Source organism: Callospermophilus lateralis, chromosome 17 (assembly GCF_048772815.1).
Source record: "Callospermophilus lateralis isolate mCalLat2 chromosome 17, mCalLat2.hap1, whole genome shotgun sequence".
Lineage (NCBI taxonomy): Eukaryota > Metazoa > Chordata > Mammalia > Rodentia > Sciuridae > Callospermophilus > Callospermophilus lateralis.
In genome coordinates this window covers 76,778,687-76,796,177 of record NC_135321.1, presented here as the reverse complement: position 1 = coordinate 76,796,177, position 17,491 = coordinate 76,778,687, and the positions used below count along the sequence as shown (strand labels likewise).

The 17,491-nt window shown below is 37.5% G+C and overlaps 1 protein-coding gene across 3 annotated transcripts in view; it reads left to right on the top strand.

Moving 5' to 3' along the window:
* Positions 1-17,491, top strand: part of Auh (AU RNA binding methylglutaconyl-CoA hydratase) — a 157,472-nt gene that overhangs the window by 17,005 nt on the left and 122,976 nt on the right. For 2 of the 3 annotated variants that reach the window (XM_076836964.2, XM_076836963.2), the window contains exons 2-3: positions 1,002-1,069; positions 1,182-1,269. The exons of the other annotated variant lie outside the window; for it this stretch is intronic. In XM_076836964.2, the coding sequence (XP_076693079.2) occupies positions 1,002-1,069; positions 1,182-1,269 (156 nt within the window). The remainder of the gene's footprint in view (positions 1-1,001; positions 1,070-1,181; positions 1,270-17,491) is intronic. 3 annotated transcript variants of the gene reach the window in all.

The window sequence follows — 17,491 nt, the reverse complement described above, 5'->3', positions numbered from 1 at the left end:
AGGGAGATCTCCATTTTTATAAGATGATGATCTTTGTGTTATATAGATTGAATTTGAATTGCTCATAGGTTTTTAAAATAGAAATACCCTCAGGTTTAGTGTGTGGGACAGAAGTCAGGAGAAAAGCCTGGGGTTGAAATAAAGAGAATTATGTATTATAACAAAAAGCATTAGTGAGCTGTTAACTGGTAAATCAGCAGAAAAACAGATCAGGTAATTTTTATATGTGACAAGGTTTTGTTAGCTGTTATTTCTGTGTACTGTATGCTTGAAGTGATGAAGCCACATTTTAAGTACTGTCTTATAATCCAATTGTTCACTAATAAGTAACCTTCTCTAGTGTGTCTGATTTAGTGATTTAAAATTTAGTAAAATGTTACATTTTATCTTGATGATGCTTACAGAGATAAGTTGAAGGGTCATGAAGTTCTTCCCTAAAAGTAATGAACATTAAGCTCTAGTTTGATTTTATAAGTTCTTTAACTGTCATAGTTTTTAAAAAAACTGTTATCTTATATAATGATGAGATACAAGAGATAAACAGTTTTTTAAAACTATGATAGTCATACAAAATACATGTATGAAGATGTGAATTTGGTATCAACATATATAATCAGATATGATAAATAATGGTATAATGGTGTATTAAGAATTGTAATGTAAAAATAAATTTAAAAAAGGCATAAGTTGATGACTATGCTAATTAACTTAATAAGGGCAAGCATTTCACCATGTATACACATTTCAAAACATCTGGTTGTATATTTTAAATATATATCACTTTATTTGTCAATTATACTTCAATAAATCCAGAAAATTAAAGAAAACTGTTTATCTTATAAAGGAAACAAAATATGAAAATAAAGATGAATAAAGTCTTGCAGGAACCTTAAGGAGATGGTAGGTTTGTTAAGTCCCAAGGTAGCTAGGTGTACTAGAGTCCGTGTTCTCTGAATATCTCACTAACTCGAGTGTTATGCTTTCCCCCTTCCCTTAACCAGGAATTGTGGTGCTTGGAATAAACAGAGCTTATGGCAAAAATTCACTTAGTAAAAGTCTTATAAAAATGGTGAGTGTAAAGATCAAACTTTTTGCTTCTAATTTTAAGATATAGTATTAATATTAATCTGAAAATGATCTTTTTTTTCTTTTTCCTTCCTGTTCTTCCTGTTTTGGTTTAGTTATCAAAAGCTGTGGATGCCTTAAAATCTGATAAGAAAGTTCGGACTGTAATAATCAGGAGTGAAGTCCCAGGGATATTCTGTGCTGGTATGTAAATGAATTTTATTGTGGAATTACATTTAAGGTTTAGTGTTTCCTCAGTAGTGGCCCATTTTTCATTCAGATGTTCTGTGGTTTTGGTTTAAACTTCATTACTGGCAACAACTCAGTCTGTTTTTCATGAGAAAAATAACATGTTTACTCTGTCAGCATTAGAATCTTTTGCAACATGTGGATTTGGTAAATTCTGTATTTACCAAAAAATATTTTGAGTCATTAAAATTTGCTTGTGGTACACACATAAGTCATATTTATGAAACATCAATTGGGAAGGAAATTAGGTGTCCTACCAAAACATTATGCCCTGTATGTTAGTTGTTCAGAAGATACGCAAATTGACTGGCAGTTGCTGTCTCATCTCAGTGTGCTCAGTGTAGATGACTTGCTTTGAAGATGGGTGTTTATGGTAGTACCAGGTGGGGGCTGGATGTGTCTGTGCTAACTGCGATAGCAAAAGATAACTAATTCACATTTACATTTTTGGTTTGTGTTGCATTTCTCAAAGCTAAACATCAAGTTATTTTGCATTTCTTTATTTCCTAGTATTTCTAAGCCAAGATATTAAATGAATCTGTTTCAACAAGTGAAAAATGTGTGTGATCAAAATAAAAAAGCTGATAACATGCAGCATCATTATTATTATTTATTTGTTTACTAATAATCAAATAGAGACAGAAGTTGATTGAAGCATAAAACTATTTTATTTCAACAAAAATATAAATAGGGTAATTTCCTTGAAGTAATCAGACATTCAAGTCTGTGCAGTGTTTTATTCATTGAACAAATTTTTATTGAGTGCTTAGAATTCTTTATTTGGAACAGTTCTTAGAACATGAGGGTATATTTGTAGACAGATGTTTTTAGAGGTGACTAATTATGGCCTGTATTCTTTAGTTACTCAGTCTTTTTAGGTTTTAATCTATGGCTTCCACTGTAAAACATAGATTCTTTTTTTTTTTAAGAGAGAGTGGAGAGAGAGAGAGAGTGAGAGAGAATTTTTTAATATTTATTTCTTTAGTTTTTCGGCAGGCACAACATCCCTGTTTGTATGTGGTGCTGAGGATCGAACCCGGGCCGCACGCGTGCCAGGCGAGCGCGCTACCGCTTGAGCCACATCCCCAGCCCAAACATAGAATTTTAAAGTATTAAGAAATATTTATTGCAAAAGTTTTGGCTGTGGTAAGGTTTTATTGTTTTCTTTTAATGTAATGAACCTTACCTAAAAGAGGATTGCTTTAACTCCATTTGGGTCATTGAAGAATATAGAATCACTGTCCTCAGATGCTTGGGTGATGGTGTTAGGCATTCAGGCTTCTGTTTTCACATTTGTCAAAGTTAGTGCTATCTGCCTAGTAGGGTTGGTGGAGAATTTGATGTGACAGTGTAGAGGAAGCACTGTGCACTATATTTGTCCCTTCCTACCCTTAGGGGATTGGTTTCAGGACTCCTTGAACCCTTGACCTCAGTTCCCTTCGTGCTCCCAACTTCCATGAGTACACAGATCAGCAGGTGCTCAAGTCCCTTATGTAAAATGGTGTGGTGTTTGCATAACCTACCCACATCTTTCCATATACTTTAAATCATGTCTGTATTACTTATGTTACCCTGCTACAACCAGTGTGGCCAAACTAGCAGTTCGGGCAAGGGGCGATGGGAGATTAGAAAAATAAAGACTCAAATACGCAGATTTTTGAAGATAACAGCTGGGACTGGGTGGAGCATTGCTCTCTGAAGGAGAAGCAGGTCTAAAGAATCATGCTAGCAATCTTTATTATATAGGGCTCATTCAGATTCAAGACATTCTTTGCAAGCATTATTCTTTGTATTCATGAAAGTTAGCAACATTATGCAGCTTATTCCTCAGTTACATTCTACATTTGCAATGTGCAACCTTAGGAGGTTTGTGTGTCCCTCAAGAAAGTCCATTGTCTAAAGTTACTGTTATGCAGGCAGGTTCAGGAGCAGCAGAGCTGGTGAAACATTGTGGTTGTCCCAGGAACTGGGTGCCTGAGATCAAGGTCCGGACTGATAAGACTCTAGCACAGAGCTTCCTCATGGAATGCATTACCATAGCAAGTAGGCATCCTGCACCTTTGCACATTAACTTTCCTAGGCACCAAGCATGCCACAGCCAGGAAGACACCAGGGACCCCAAGTTTAGACACTGCTCTCCCATCTGCTTGTCACTGCTCTTGCCAATGCCGAATACAATGTAAATGCTATGCAGATAGTTGTAATACTACATTGCTTAAGGAATAATAACAAGGATACAAGTCTGTACATGTTCAGTACTTATGAATTTTTCCCTCCAAGTATTTTCTGTCTGTGATTGGTTGAATCTGAGGATGAAATCCATGGATACAGAGAGCCAACTGTATCCAATAAGTGATAGCTGTATGTTTCTTATAAAGGTTTTACATTTATTTTCTTTTTCTTGAGCAGTATGAGGAATTTAGACCAAGAGAATTAGGATTCTTATATGTGTAACTTTTAGGACAGGGTTAACATGGTTTTGAGGTAAAAGGCTCTCATACCATGACTGGTGGCTGTGAGGTTCTCTTGGGGCTGCAGGGTAGCTTATTAGAAAGTTGTAGTGTTAGGATTTTTAATGCAGCCTCAAATAAAAGGTATAGTGTTAATTTTTAAGGCAGGCTCAAATATATGAATATACATGAATCTTTGAGGAGTAATGGTGACATTGTGAAAGAAGAACAGCACCTAAAAAATAAAAATAAATGTTGTCGGATATAGTGGTGCACCCCTGTAATCCTAGTAGCTTGGGAGGCTGAGGCAGTGGATGCATGTTCAAAGCCAGCCTCAGCAATTTACTGAGACCCTGTCTCAAAGTAAAACATAAAAAGGGCTGGGGATGTAGCTTAGTGGTTAAATGCTCCTGGGTTCAATCCCTGGTACCAAAAGGAAGAAGCAAAAAAAAAAAAAAAAAAAAAAAAAAAAAAAATAGAAGTGTTAACATTCATCTAACTGTTCTCTTTCTGTTGGTAATAGATTTGTAATTATCACACTGTAATAACTGGTAGAATTAAAATTTTTTTTTTATCTATTTCTTGGTCTTGGTAACTCATTTGTTCTTCATCTCTACATTAGTAATATTGCTTGAAAAAGGCTTAATACTTCAGTACAGTTTGAAACTGTTAGAGGTTGCCCTTTCCCCCCAAAGGGCACATTAAATAATGTACCAGATGCTGAGCTTTTGAGTACCATCCCATCTACTATCTTTGCTTTATGTACTTTTACATTTTTACATGATCAGGGTCATCTTTCATATTTTAACTTATGACATTTGTTACTATATTCTGCCCCAAATCAGTGTTTGATTTGTAGAAAAATTGGGCCAAGTCATTTATTTTAGTTAGTGTATCTAATTGGACCATTCGTTCAGATTTCTCTGAAAGGTTTTCTTCTCTTACATGTACTTGAAATAGGTAGGCCACTGGGGTCTGTCTGTATATATTTGTGTGCATGAAATATAATTCCTGGTAAATAAGGTCTCTTTACCATTAAAAGAGTATTTAAACTCATTATAACCTATATTTGTCATAAATATCTTAATTTTAATCAGGCTACATTTATTTGTTATTGTTGAAGAATTCAGTCTTTCACGTAATGAAATCTGTGATTTCTTTTCTGAAGTAGCAGTAATAGTCTCTTGACTACAACATCCTCAGAAACTGTATATCCATTTATTGGTTATTCTTGTGCAAGAAGAATAACCTTCCCTGTCCCCACAAAGTCACTCATTTTCCCTCTTCCCTCTTGGCTTTCACAAAGATTTCTGTATACATCAGCATTCCAGTGGTACCTTGTTCATTTCTAAAAACCTAAAGTGTGTGAAGTAGTTGTGCCTCACATTTCTTTTTTTAGTATTGGGGATTGAACTCAGGGATGCTTAGCCACTGAGCCACACTCCTAGCCCTTTCTTGTACTTTATTTAGAGACATGGTCTCACTAAGTTGCTTAGGGCCTCGGTAAGTTGCTGAGGCTGGCTTTGAACTTGGCATCCTCCCATCTCAGCCTCCTGAGCCTCTGGGATTACAGGTGTGTGCCACTGCACCCGGGTTGCCTCACATTTCTTGAGCGTATGAGCTGCTCTCATTCTTTGAGAATCATCTTTTGTCTTCTCAGAACCTAACACCTAATCCTTTAAACAGTGCATTAATTTGCTGATGCTGTTGTAGTGTTGTTGGGATGAGTTTTAAGTAGCTTCTTTGAGTTGTCGCAGACCACTTTTCTTTTCACTGATAGTGTTTTGATTGCGGACTAGATTCATTTCCCTATATCCTTTTGCTAAAATGGTAGGAAAATAGATAAGATTCCTGCATTGTATTGGAGGTTGGATCCCATGATTTCTAATTTCCATTAAATTTAATTCTAATTTCCATTTATTTAGAATTGATAACTATATTTCACTTACATTTTTAATTTTTAATCAAATTTTACATTAAAAAACCATTAGATCAAAATGTATAGAAAATCATACTGAGAAATCTCCATTATTTCCCTAAGAATAATAATTTAATAATTTTTATTCTTTAGTATTTTATTGTGTTAATATATATGTCTATGGATGAATATATACATGCACTTATTGGAATGTTAAGCATCTCTTTAAAGCAATACATATAAAGGCTATATATGATGGTGTGGAAAACACCTAAGAGTAGACAGTTGTATACAGAATGTTATGCCCATTGTTACTCTAATTGTGTGAAATGTGTATAAATAAAATCATGATTTAGGGTGGTATTTTATTTTCTTGAAACGTTTCTGAAATGATAAATTATATTAACAAATTATATTAGGCAAGTACATATGAAGTAATAACTTCAAAAAATTATAAAGTATGTTCATCTATTTTTCTGGTTTGGTAACTTAAATTGTAACATCAGCTGAGTTCCAGAATTATTATTAAAAATTTGAGAGGCAGAATTTAGACTGAAAAGAGATGTCAGAGAACAATTCTGATCCTTTCAAGTTGTAGAATCTCAGTTTGTAGAGTCTCTGTGAGTTGAAGGACCTGACTAAAGACCCTTAGCGCAGTCACTTCTCCTGATTGCAAAGGCAGGGCAGGCACTCTGCTGCAGAATCACCCCCTGGCCCTTCCTGTCAGAGTTTCCTTTATGTGTTTTCAATCTAAAATAAAAGAAGTATGAAGACTTCTTTTTAAAGAAATTTTTGCAATTAAAATTTTACACACTTACCCATCTTAGTGGCCCTGTGGCTTGGGAATCACTTTTGTATACCTACTTGTAGATTAGAACACTGCTTCTGGGTTCATGGCCTGCCTTTCCTTCTCTCAGATATTGAGAAATAGCATTTTGATAGTCAACCTTCTAGTGAAGCATTGGCTCCATAATGATGAGAGATTGACTTGAATGTGTGCTGCTGCCCCTGTATGTTGTAGAAATTATTTATTTCTTCACTTTAAAAATGTTTACTTTATTTTTTATGTACATAAAAGCTAAAATAATTGTCACTTTGAAATGTTTAGATGCTCAGAATTTTAATGTATTTTACCTATAATGAAATTAGAGGAGAATTCTTTTGCTTATGCTATTGCCTTACATGGAAACTGTAATCACAGTTATCTGTTTATTTTTGTTCAACTCTTCTAATACTTCCTAGCAGAGTGCATGTGCATTGTTTTTACCATAACATTTAAAATGAAATTTTATGAGAAATTACTGAGATTGAGAGTTTTTTTGTTTGAAATTCCTCAAGTAGCTGATAAATAATTCTTGGTAATTGATTACTGTATTTAGAACTCTAAATGGAGTGTTTCACTGAATTATATCAGTGTGGGCTTTTTTTTTTTTTCCTCTCAAATAAAGTAAAGGTCGTTTTGCTTCTGCTTTTGAATTCTAGTAAATTGTGTTATGACTAAAGACTTCTCACTAAAATTGTCAACATGCATTATTGAATACTTGTGTATTGTTTAAATGAGTACAGATGTCATGACAGGAATAGTTATGTAGGAGCCTGTGATCTGTTAAATATTGTTTCAGATTCTTATTTGTTATATATTTGTCTAGTAGTCACTTTGAGAGTTTGATAAGTAATGTAAAAGGGACATACACCATGAATATATATTAGTTCAGTATGTCAGCATAGAGTTTTTATTGTTGTATATGATTAAAAATTATTGAGACATAACTTACTTGCAATGAAATTTACCAATTTTTAAGGGTATTAATGAGTCTTGACCAATGTTTGAACCAAGATTACACTCATTATAAAGATCATGTTCATAACTTTAAAAGCTTTCAGTCCCTTTCCCTTACTGTGAACTCTTATTAAAATCTATGTCTTTGTGCTACTGCTGTACTTACGTCTTTTCTAGAATTTCTTATAAATGAACTCATATTCTAGGTGGTCTTTTGTGTTTGTCCTCTTTCACTTAGTGTAATAATGCTTTGAACTTCACCCATGTTTTATGTTTCAGCAGTTTCATTTATTTGCTGAGTGTACTTTTTATTTCCTTGCTGAATATTTATTTTATATGCTGAGTAGTCCATTGTATGAACTGCTTTTTTTTTTTTTCCTGCTCACCAGTTGATAGTTGTTGGGTTTTTCCATTTTTTGGCTTTTGTCTTCACTGCTTCTGGTGTTAGCTTTTATTTACTATAACAAAATACTTGAGTTAACTTAAAAAGAGGAAAAAAGGTTATTTTGACCCATAGTTTTGCAGGTTCCAGTCCATGATCTATTAGCCCCATTGATTTGGGCAGCATATCATAGAGAGAGTGGAGGAGCAAAACCAGGAGCCAGAGAGCCAAGGAAAAGGAGAGAAAGGTCCAAGGTTCCTTTCTAGAGCAGGCCTCAGTTGGATTAGGGACCTCCCAAAGCCTCTACCTCTCAAACTTTGTCCTACCATCTACCAATACGGTTACCCTGGGGACCATTCCTTTAACACATGGACCTTGGGGGAACTTTCAGTATTCAAACTGTTCCAGCTTCCGTGACCATTCGTGTACAAATCTTTTTGTGATTGCGTGTTTTTATTTCTCTTGGATCAATAGGAGTGGACTGACTCAGTTTTATCTTAACTGTGTGTTTAATTTTGTAGGAAAATGACAACTGTGAACAAGGCCCTGGGTTTGATCCCTAACACCAAAAACCCAAACAAACAAAACCCAAGAAACTTCTAGCTCTTTTCTGTATCGTTTTGCATTTTCATCAGCAATGTATTAGAGGTCTAGGAGTTCCACATGTATACCCACACTTTATATTATCAGTCTTTTTAATTGTGAGCCTCCTAATAGATATGTAGTCATATGTCGCTGTGGATCCAATTTGCATTTCTCTAATGACATGTGATTTTAAGCATCTTTTCTTGTACCTGTTTGTCATCTGCATATATTTTTTGTGATTTGTGTGTTCAGGTCTTTATTGCATCTTCTAGAATTGTAAGGGTTATTTATATTATTCTTGGCACAGGTCTTTTATAGAATGTGTGCAGATTTTTCTTCCCGCTGAATGGCTTGCCCTTTTCTTTATAGTTTAAGAACAAAGATTTTTTTCAATTGGAGACTTTCTTATCAATTCTTTCTCTTTATGATTTATAACTTTCTTATGAATTAAGGAATGTTAGTCTGTCTCAAACTCACAAAAATTTTCTCTGTGTTCTCTTCTAGTACTTCCGTAGGTTTTATATTTTACATTAAGGATGTGATGTATTACAAGTTGATTTTTGCATATACCATGAGATAGAGAGTGAGATATGATAGTATGATTAAAAAATGTATCAGGGACCTCCCAAAGCCTCTACCGCTCAAACTGTGTCCTACCATCATAGCAAAGAGTCCTAAACCTGAAAAGTTCCTGAATGGTGAGAGGGCCTTCTCTTTGATAGAGATGATATAAGGTAAGGCTGCCAGCTGGCTTCAGGATGGGGATTTCTAGTTGGAAAACAATTGTGGGATCAGAGGATTAGAGATTTTAGCATCCTTGCTCTCAACCACTGGGTTATAGTGAGGGGCCAGAGATTGGAGTTCAGTCACCAGTGACCAATGCTCTAATTAGTCAGGCCTGTGTAAGAAACCTATGTAAAAACAGTGGGATTCAGAAAGCTTCCAAGTCGGGAAACACATTGATGTGTGAGAGGGAGTGCCACATCCCTTGCCCTATGAGTCTGTTTCTTTATAATACAGCTATAAAAGCAAGTAAAGGGTTTTCCTGAATTCTAAGAGTTATAGTGAATTGATGAATCTGAGGAGGGGTTTATGGAAACCCCCAATTTATAGCTGATTAGTCAGAAGTATCAGTTGCCCTTGGGATTTGTGGTGGTTATCTGAAGTGAGGACAGTTTTGTACAACTGAGCCCTTAGCTTCTGGGGTTTGTACTAACTTTGGGAATTAGTATTAGAATTTAATTGGATTGTTGTATACCCAGTTGGTATTGGAGAATTGGGATAGATGACCCCCGCCCCCCCAAATTTGGTATTAGAAATAGTAGTAGAAAAAATAATATTGTTGTTGAAAGCTCAGTCCTTGTCCCTGATGCCAATCCAATAACATGGACATGGTTTTGAAAAAAGGAGAAAGAAGGTTTATTGCTTTGTTATCAGAGGAGAAACACAAGGTACTCCTGTCCCAAAGGCTGCAGTTCTCCCCATCAGCAGGAACAGGGGGCTTTTAAAGAGGTGACTCAAAGGCTACATTCCACAGGTTCTGTCTAGATGTCTAGAGTCGTAATTCACTTGTTAATTTGGGAGATAGTCATTTCTGAGATCTTCTGGTGCCATCCCCAAAGTCTAGATGACTCTGTTCCTATGGAGGGTGTCTACTGGGGACAGATAACTCAGCCCAGGATGGGAAGAAAGGTAATTCTGTTTCCCTTGATATTAGGGATGGGGGAGAGAGATTAGGAAGGAGCAGGGAGAGAGGAAGAGAAAGAAACATGTCCATTTAAAAAATAAATTGCAGTGGCAGAGCAGCAAGGCGTATATTCAAAGCATAAAGTGGGCACTGTTACAGTATCACGATTGGTGTCCGGCATGGAGTTTGCTAGATGGACTCACAGAACTCAAAAGAGTGCTCTACCTAGCTTGTTACCATTTCTAGTTTATCCACTGGCTAAAAGTAAGAAAGAACTAGATATTGTCTGTAAAAAATAAATAATAATGGATCACCTCATTCCCCTATTCAGATAGTCCCCAGGAATACAGTGTACAGGAGGCAGAATCCAAGGCTCCCAGAGCTGTCTGTGTCTGAATCCAGGAGCTTGTGAACATGTGACCTTACATGCTAAAGGGGACTTGGCAGAGAGGCGTTTTCTTGATTTACCCAAAGGGCCCAGGGTAAAAACAAGGGTGCACATGAGAGGAGACAGAAGGAATCTGAGAAGGAGAAATGACGAGAGAAGCAGAAATTGTAGGGATGCAAAGAAAGGGGCCTGGGCCAAGGAATACAGACAGCCTGGAGAAGCCTAAGAGGCAGAGACACGCATCCGGAGCTTCTGGGAGGAAGGCAGCCACACCAGCCCATTTCAGACTTCTGCCTAGAGCTGCCGAATCGCCCCTCTGAGTCTGTGGTTGTGGTCCAGCAGCGGGGGGGGGAAGATGATGCCAAGTGTGCGAGGTGTCTTCTACTGCGGCCGCTGCCTTCTTCCCAGGCTCCCGCTGCTTGCTGTCTCCTCCTGTCCACTTCCCTTCTTACTCTGTGCTAGCCAGAGCTCATTCTCCTCCTGGGCTCATTGCTCTGTGTTCCCTCTGCTTGGAAAAGCCTCTGCTCAAATGTCATAGAAAGTGGTTCTCATCACTTTTGCTGAAGCAGACCTCCCTGCTTCCCCCACCTCTGTCGTATTTTTCTGTATTTAGAACTTCATCTTTGAACTTTTCAGTTCCTCAATTTGTTTTTCACGTTTTATTATCATTATTATTTTCACTACTTATTTATAACCCTCACCCACAGTTAGGCTTTTTCCCTGCATTCAGGGGAGGGCCTATTGCCAGAACAGTGCGTGGACCGTAGAAGGTAGTTTAGCAAGTAGTTCACAGGACGGTTGTGTCAAAAGTTTCGAATGGTGAGGAAGTAACATTGGCAAAGTGTCATGATTAAATAAAATGAGCTTTGTTACACAGGACATGTGTAGGTGGCTTGTGTGGTTAAGAAGAATGACTTGTTCTTGAGATAGTGTCAGAGTCTCACAGATAGGAGATTATAACTGGGGTACCAGTAAAAGCTGACCACTCTCTTCCCCTCATGAATTTGAAGTGGGGGGACTGGTGAGGATTAAAGCATCCGTTTAATTACTTACTGTTAAAACGATTTGGAAATGTGATTTAGACATAGGCCCAAATGGGTTCTTGGTTCTTTCACTGCCTCCAACAACAGAGATGCTTTGGAAGAGCAGAGTTGCTTGGGGGTGAGCAGAGAATAGCTGCTCTAGAAGGTGGACAGATGATCAGAAGACCTGAGCTGTTTTCCCTTCGTCCCCTCGCTCCAAGCTGACTGCCTAGGTTGTAAGGAGGGCATTGGGGCATCGAGTAGCAAGAGGGTCTTCCGAGAAGCAGGCTGAGCCAACTCTTGAGCTGGGTCAGGATTGGGAGAGCTCCAGCTAGAAAAGCATAGTTAAACAACTTAGAAAAAAGTGAGTTTTTATCAGTCGACTCTTGGCAGTTGCTCTTGAGCAGTGGCATTTGCTTTCTTAGGGGTTTCTCTGGGAAGTGACATTATGCTGGCTATCAGCAAACATTTTTCAGTCATAGGCCAGATATTTTAGGCTTTTGGGCACCTTACAAACTTCGTCACATATTCCTTATTTTACTTTTATAACCCTTTAGAAAAGTGAAGACCATTCTTGAGGGCTGTATTAGTAGTCCATTTTGTGTTGTTATAACAAAACACTTGGGTCAGGATACTTTATAAAGGGAAGAGCTTTATTTTGACTAACAGTTCCGGAGGTGGAGGGTCTAGGAGCCTCTTTCGATGATGGTCTTCTTGCTAACAGAGTCCTGAGGTAGTGCAGAGCATCTCGTGACAAGAGGCAGGGAGTATGTGTGTGTATGTATCTTCTGGTCTTTCTCCATCTTCGTGTAAAATTATCGGATTCATTAATTGGCTGCACCCTGATGACCTTATCTAATCCTACTCACATCCCAGAGGTCCAGTCTCTGAACCTTATAGTTAGATTAAATTTTCACTCTTTTCATACCTCACACTTGGGTAAGACTGGCCTGTATAGGCTGCTGTTTACTGACCCATGGTCCTGACTCATTTATTTCCTCTCCTCTTTGCTTATCTCAGTCCATTCCCTGGAACCTGGCCCCTCTGCAGCTGAAGGAGCCAGGGTGAGAGACAATGGGTGGAATGGGGAGAAGCCAGAGAGGCCTGGCTGTGGAGGTATTATATCTTGGTAAAAGTGTTCATGGAGCTTGTATGATTGGGTAATGATCTGCAAACAGCTGGACAGCTCATAGTTCAAGAAATATTTTGTTGAGTGACAGCTCATGTGGATGAATGTTAGATTGGAAAGTGAGTACCAATTAGAATGATCTTGAGGTTTATGGTTTCCAAAAACCCCCTGAGGAGAATTTCCATGTGAGTAACGTTGGACTTTTGGGGACAAAATAAGATTGAGATAGATGAAGGTAGTCAGTATTTTTATATTCTCTGTAAAAGTAAAGGCAACATGGTTAATAAATGCCAATCTAGAACTGGGGTTGTGGCTCAGCGGTAGAGTGCTCGCCTCACACACATGAGATCCTGGGTACAATCCTCAGCACCACATAAAAATAAATTAACAAAATAAAGATATTCTGCCCATGTGTAACTGAAAAAATATCTTAAAAAATGCCAATCTGATTTACTCACGTTAAAAGCAATCCTTTCGTGTGTCTGGAGGAGATGGTCCAGTGCCGTTTCTCCATCTCAGTCCAAGGTGTGGGTGTCTGGTTCTGTCTAGTGGGGAATGGGGTTGAGGAATCAAGGTCTAGGTGCTCCACGTGCTCATTATCGTTTCATTGTCTTTGCTACTAGGCCCTTTCCTGAGACAGAGCCAAGAAATAGATGCATTCTATATTATATACATACACATGTATTTACATCAATTCTTTATTTATACATTGAAAACCATGAGTTCGTATGACACCTGTGTTTCTAGGTCAACACCGCAGAGTTCGAATCTTCTCTTCTCCCGTTCCATATTTGTGTTGCCAGCTCAGTCCTGTCATACTCAGAAGGAGTTTCAGAATTGCTGATCCAAACCACTCTGACAAACAAATTGCTGATCCAAAACCCTCTAACCAGAGCTTATTATTTATTTATTTAGACTGAGAGTATATGATCTGTGATCATAGGTGATACTAGTATTGTTTTGAAAGTTACTTATGTTATTTCTCCTTCATTGTAGTTGTTCTATTTATTGAAATTAAAGTTAGGTGTATGTACTCTTGTTAATTTTATTTTAAATACATAAAATGTCAACTTTGGTTTCAAAAGTCAACACTAGTTAGAGATGAGAGAAGCATCTTGCTCCTTCCAGTCCCTTTCCTCCTGTTCTCAGCCTTGAGGGAGTTAATGGCGTCATTAGTTTCTAGATCATACTTCATACGCTTCCTTTTGCAAAATTAAGGGTATATCCACTTATTACCTACTTACATTCTTTCTGACATAAGTTGCAGTGTGTGTGTATGTGTTTTGTAGTCAGCAGTACCCCTTGGCATCACTTCATACTCCTAGAAATGTGATGCTACCTAGGTGTGTATGAGTGGTTGTCGAGGCATTTTAAGATGGACAGGTTCACAGTTGCAGGTGTATGGAATTGACCCTGTCCTTATGGAGAGGGAGAACTGATGCCACTTTTAGTAGGGAAGCTTTGAAGTATGCCAGTGAGGCTGGGGTGCTGGACAGAAGTGGGAGGTTTTGGTTTTGGTTGGTAAAAGGATACTTTATTTTGAGGAAAAAAAAAATGAAGTCCTGCTTATGTAGAGTCTTAGATTCTGATAGAATTCGATGACAGTGTTCTTTACACCAACTGTGGAGGTACTATAAAAAATCTACTTGATAATTTTTAAAGATTCAAGTTTAATATTGAATGGGAGTTAAATGTGACTTCAGATCCTAGATGAGGAGGTGTGTGTTAATTTAGTGCTCGAGAAGCTGTGAGGTCGTCATGTCTTACCAAGAGGGCAAAGCTCTTTAACATCACCTGGTTCCTCCTGTCCAGATTTTATCTCGAAATTTCCTTTAATGATTGAGACTGATAATAGTCTCTACCAATCAAGATCCGTTTATTGAGAAGAGATAAGAACTGAAGCAGAACCAATGTATCATTCATAAATCATCATCTAGTAGATGGTGAGTTCTCATTGTCATAACAGAAAAAATGATCAAAATTGACTTAAACTGTAAGGCTGTTAGGATTGCCTGAATCCAGAGATTCTGAATTTTTCTGTGATTCTTTGTCTTTCCTCTGTAGTTGAGCTTTATCCTCAGCTTGGTAGCCTGAAACTTCTGCAGTTCTGGGCTTTACATCCACATATGACCTTGTTGATGGGAAGAGAATACTTCCGATCTAAAACCTGTAGCTCTCAGGCAGATCTTGATCTGACTGCTTAGGAGAATGGACTATCCTGATTAGCTCAAGCCAACTGGGGCCCACCCCTAGGGGTGGGGGTAGATTAATTTTTCCAATATGTGGATGGGGAAATAATGAGGGCAGACACCAGAACAAAAGTAAGGCAACATTAGGAAACACAATGAGAGGCATAGATGCTAAGTTGAAGGTCATCTTCAATAGATGGTGAGTATTCACGGATTTTAAAAATTTCTGCTCTCACCTGTTTTCATTGGGGCCCAATTAACAAGAAAACATGTATTTCATTCATTCTTTATTTTTTTTTGAAGTGCCTTCTACATGTCAGGTACAGTTCTAGGATCTGGGGATGTAGCCATAAATAAGTCAGAAATAACCTCTGCTTTTGTGGAGCCTCCAAAGGCAGTGGGAAGGACCTCATGGTTTTGCTAAGAGGATGTGTACAGTAGTGTTCCTAAGTCTTCTGTGGTGTCTGCACGAACATTTACATTATGTAGCTTGTCACTTAGATATAGGAAGGCAAATGTGTGTACAGAGGGGATGGGAAAGAAAAAGATGGCACAGAAATAAAAACTGATCATTGGCTTGATTATTCTGACTTTATAAATCTAACAATGAAAATATTTTGAAGTCAGGGATCAAAGTCTTCCACTGTCTTCTCAACAAAATTGAGCCATCATCATTTCAAAAGCACTCATTTCTACATTGCAAGTGCAAAATGAACCAAGAGTAACGATAATCTATTAGAGATACATTTGAAATATATCTATTGAAATATTTATAAAGTCAGTCTTTATAAACCTGTGTATTCCAGGTTCATGCATGAGTTATACAGTTTGATTCAAATGACTCATCCCTATGTGTGTTTATGTGTGTTTGGGTATATTTGTGAGCATATATGTGTTATATTTGCATACGTGTATGTGTATGTAGGGTGTGTGAATATAGATTTACGTGCACATACCAGGAAGATGTATAATAAAATTCAGTTTTGCTGTGTTTAATTTTTTTGTTACGTTTACTAATAATTTTCACCTTCTTTTTACTTTTCCTTAAATTATTTGTAAAATGACTAAATATTAAACAAAATCAAGAGTCCATTGGCCCCTTCTGCTAGAGTGTTGGCTATTTTGCCTAGTCTGCTGAGGGTTAATGTTAGGCATGTATATGGATCATTTTCCGTAGTGGTTGATGACAAGGAATTCTTTTCAAGTACACATGGAATATTTATGAAATTAACAGTCTGCTAGGCCATGAAACAAACATCCACAGATTTCAAAGAACTGCAATCATTGGAGCACATTCTGTTACCCTAGGCAGTTATAGTATAACTCATTTAAAAAAAGATAATTAAGTACAGTCTCTTACTCTGGGAAATTTTAAGATAACTTGGAAATAACTTGTAGCTCGGCAAAGGAATCTAAATGGAAATTAGAAAATATTTAGAACCAGTTGCCTACAAAAACACTTTAAAAGTTGTGGAATACAGTTACAGGTGTGATACACTGTGTTTTAGGAAAGAAGAAAGGCTTACATGAATAAACTAAGCATCCAATTTCAGTGACAGAAATAACTACAGAATAAACTCAAAATAGTGTAGAAGGAAGTGAAGTGAGTCTAAACTAATGACATGGAAAACACAAATTCAGTAATCAGGAGAATGAAGCCTGTCTGATTCTTTGAAAAGTCAAATAGACATTTGGCAAGATTAATCATGGGTAAGGGAACAAATACAAAATTGGTAAGATAATATTGAGAACAAAATTATTCTAGTAAATATTCAGGATTTTAGGTGGAATGGATAAATTACTAGAAAATAAAACTTGCCCTAAACTGACTTACTAGAAAATTTTAGTAATCCCAGTACAATATGCTGTGGTTAAACATCTTTCCACACAAAAAGCACCTGGCTTTGAGAACTGTTTTAGTCAGTTTTTCGTTGGTCTGACCAAAAGACCTAATAAGAACAACTTAGAGGAGGTGAAGTTTCTTTTGGCTCACGGTTTCAGAACTTATGTCCATGGTTGACCGACTCCATGTCTCTGAGCCTCAAGTGAAGCAGAATATGGTGGAAGCATGTGGCAGAGGAAAGCAGTTCCGAGCTGAGCTTGGCAGCCAGGAAGTGCGGAGAGAGAGCTCAACTCACCGGGGACAAACTATAAATTCCAGTTTGTGCTCCCAGTAGCCTACTTCCTTCAGCTGCAACCTATCTGTCTACCGTTGCCACAGTTAATTCATATCAGTGTATTAATCCAACTCATAGTCGAATATTTCACTTCTGAACATTCTCACACATGAACTTTTGGGGGACATCTCATTTCTAAACCATAACGGTGTCTTTGGAGGAATATTCTATCCAGATGTTCATGGAAGAGATTACACTTTTTTATGCATTCAGAAGAAGAGGACACTTTCCCAGCTCATTTTATGAGACCAGGAAAGCCCTGGTACAATCACCCCTTAGGAGCAGCACAGGAAAGGAAGACAACATACTACTTTCCTGATCTTAGGTGGGCTCATCCCAGGATACATGGAGCACATGCTCTATCTAGTGCTCTATATAGATGGAAATTTAGCTATGTGAAAGTCATTGGTCATCTTATCTTGATCTTTGGTTTGAATGAAGGGAATAAAAACCCATGTGGAGTGGGCTCA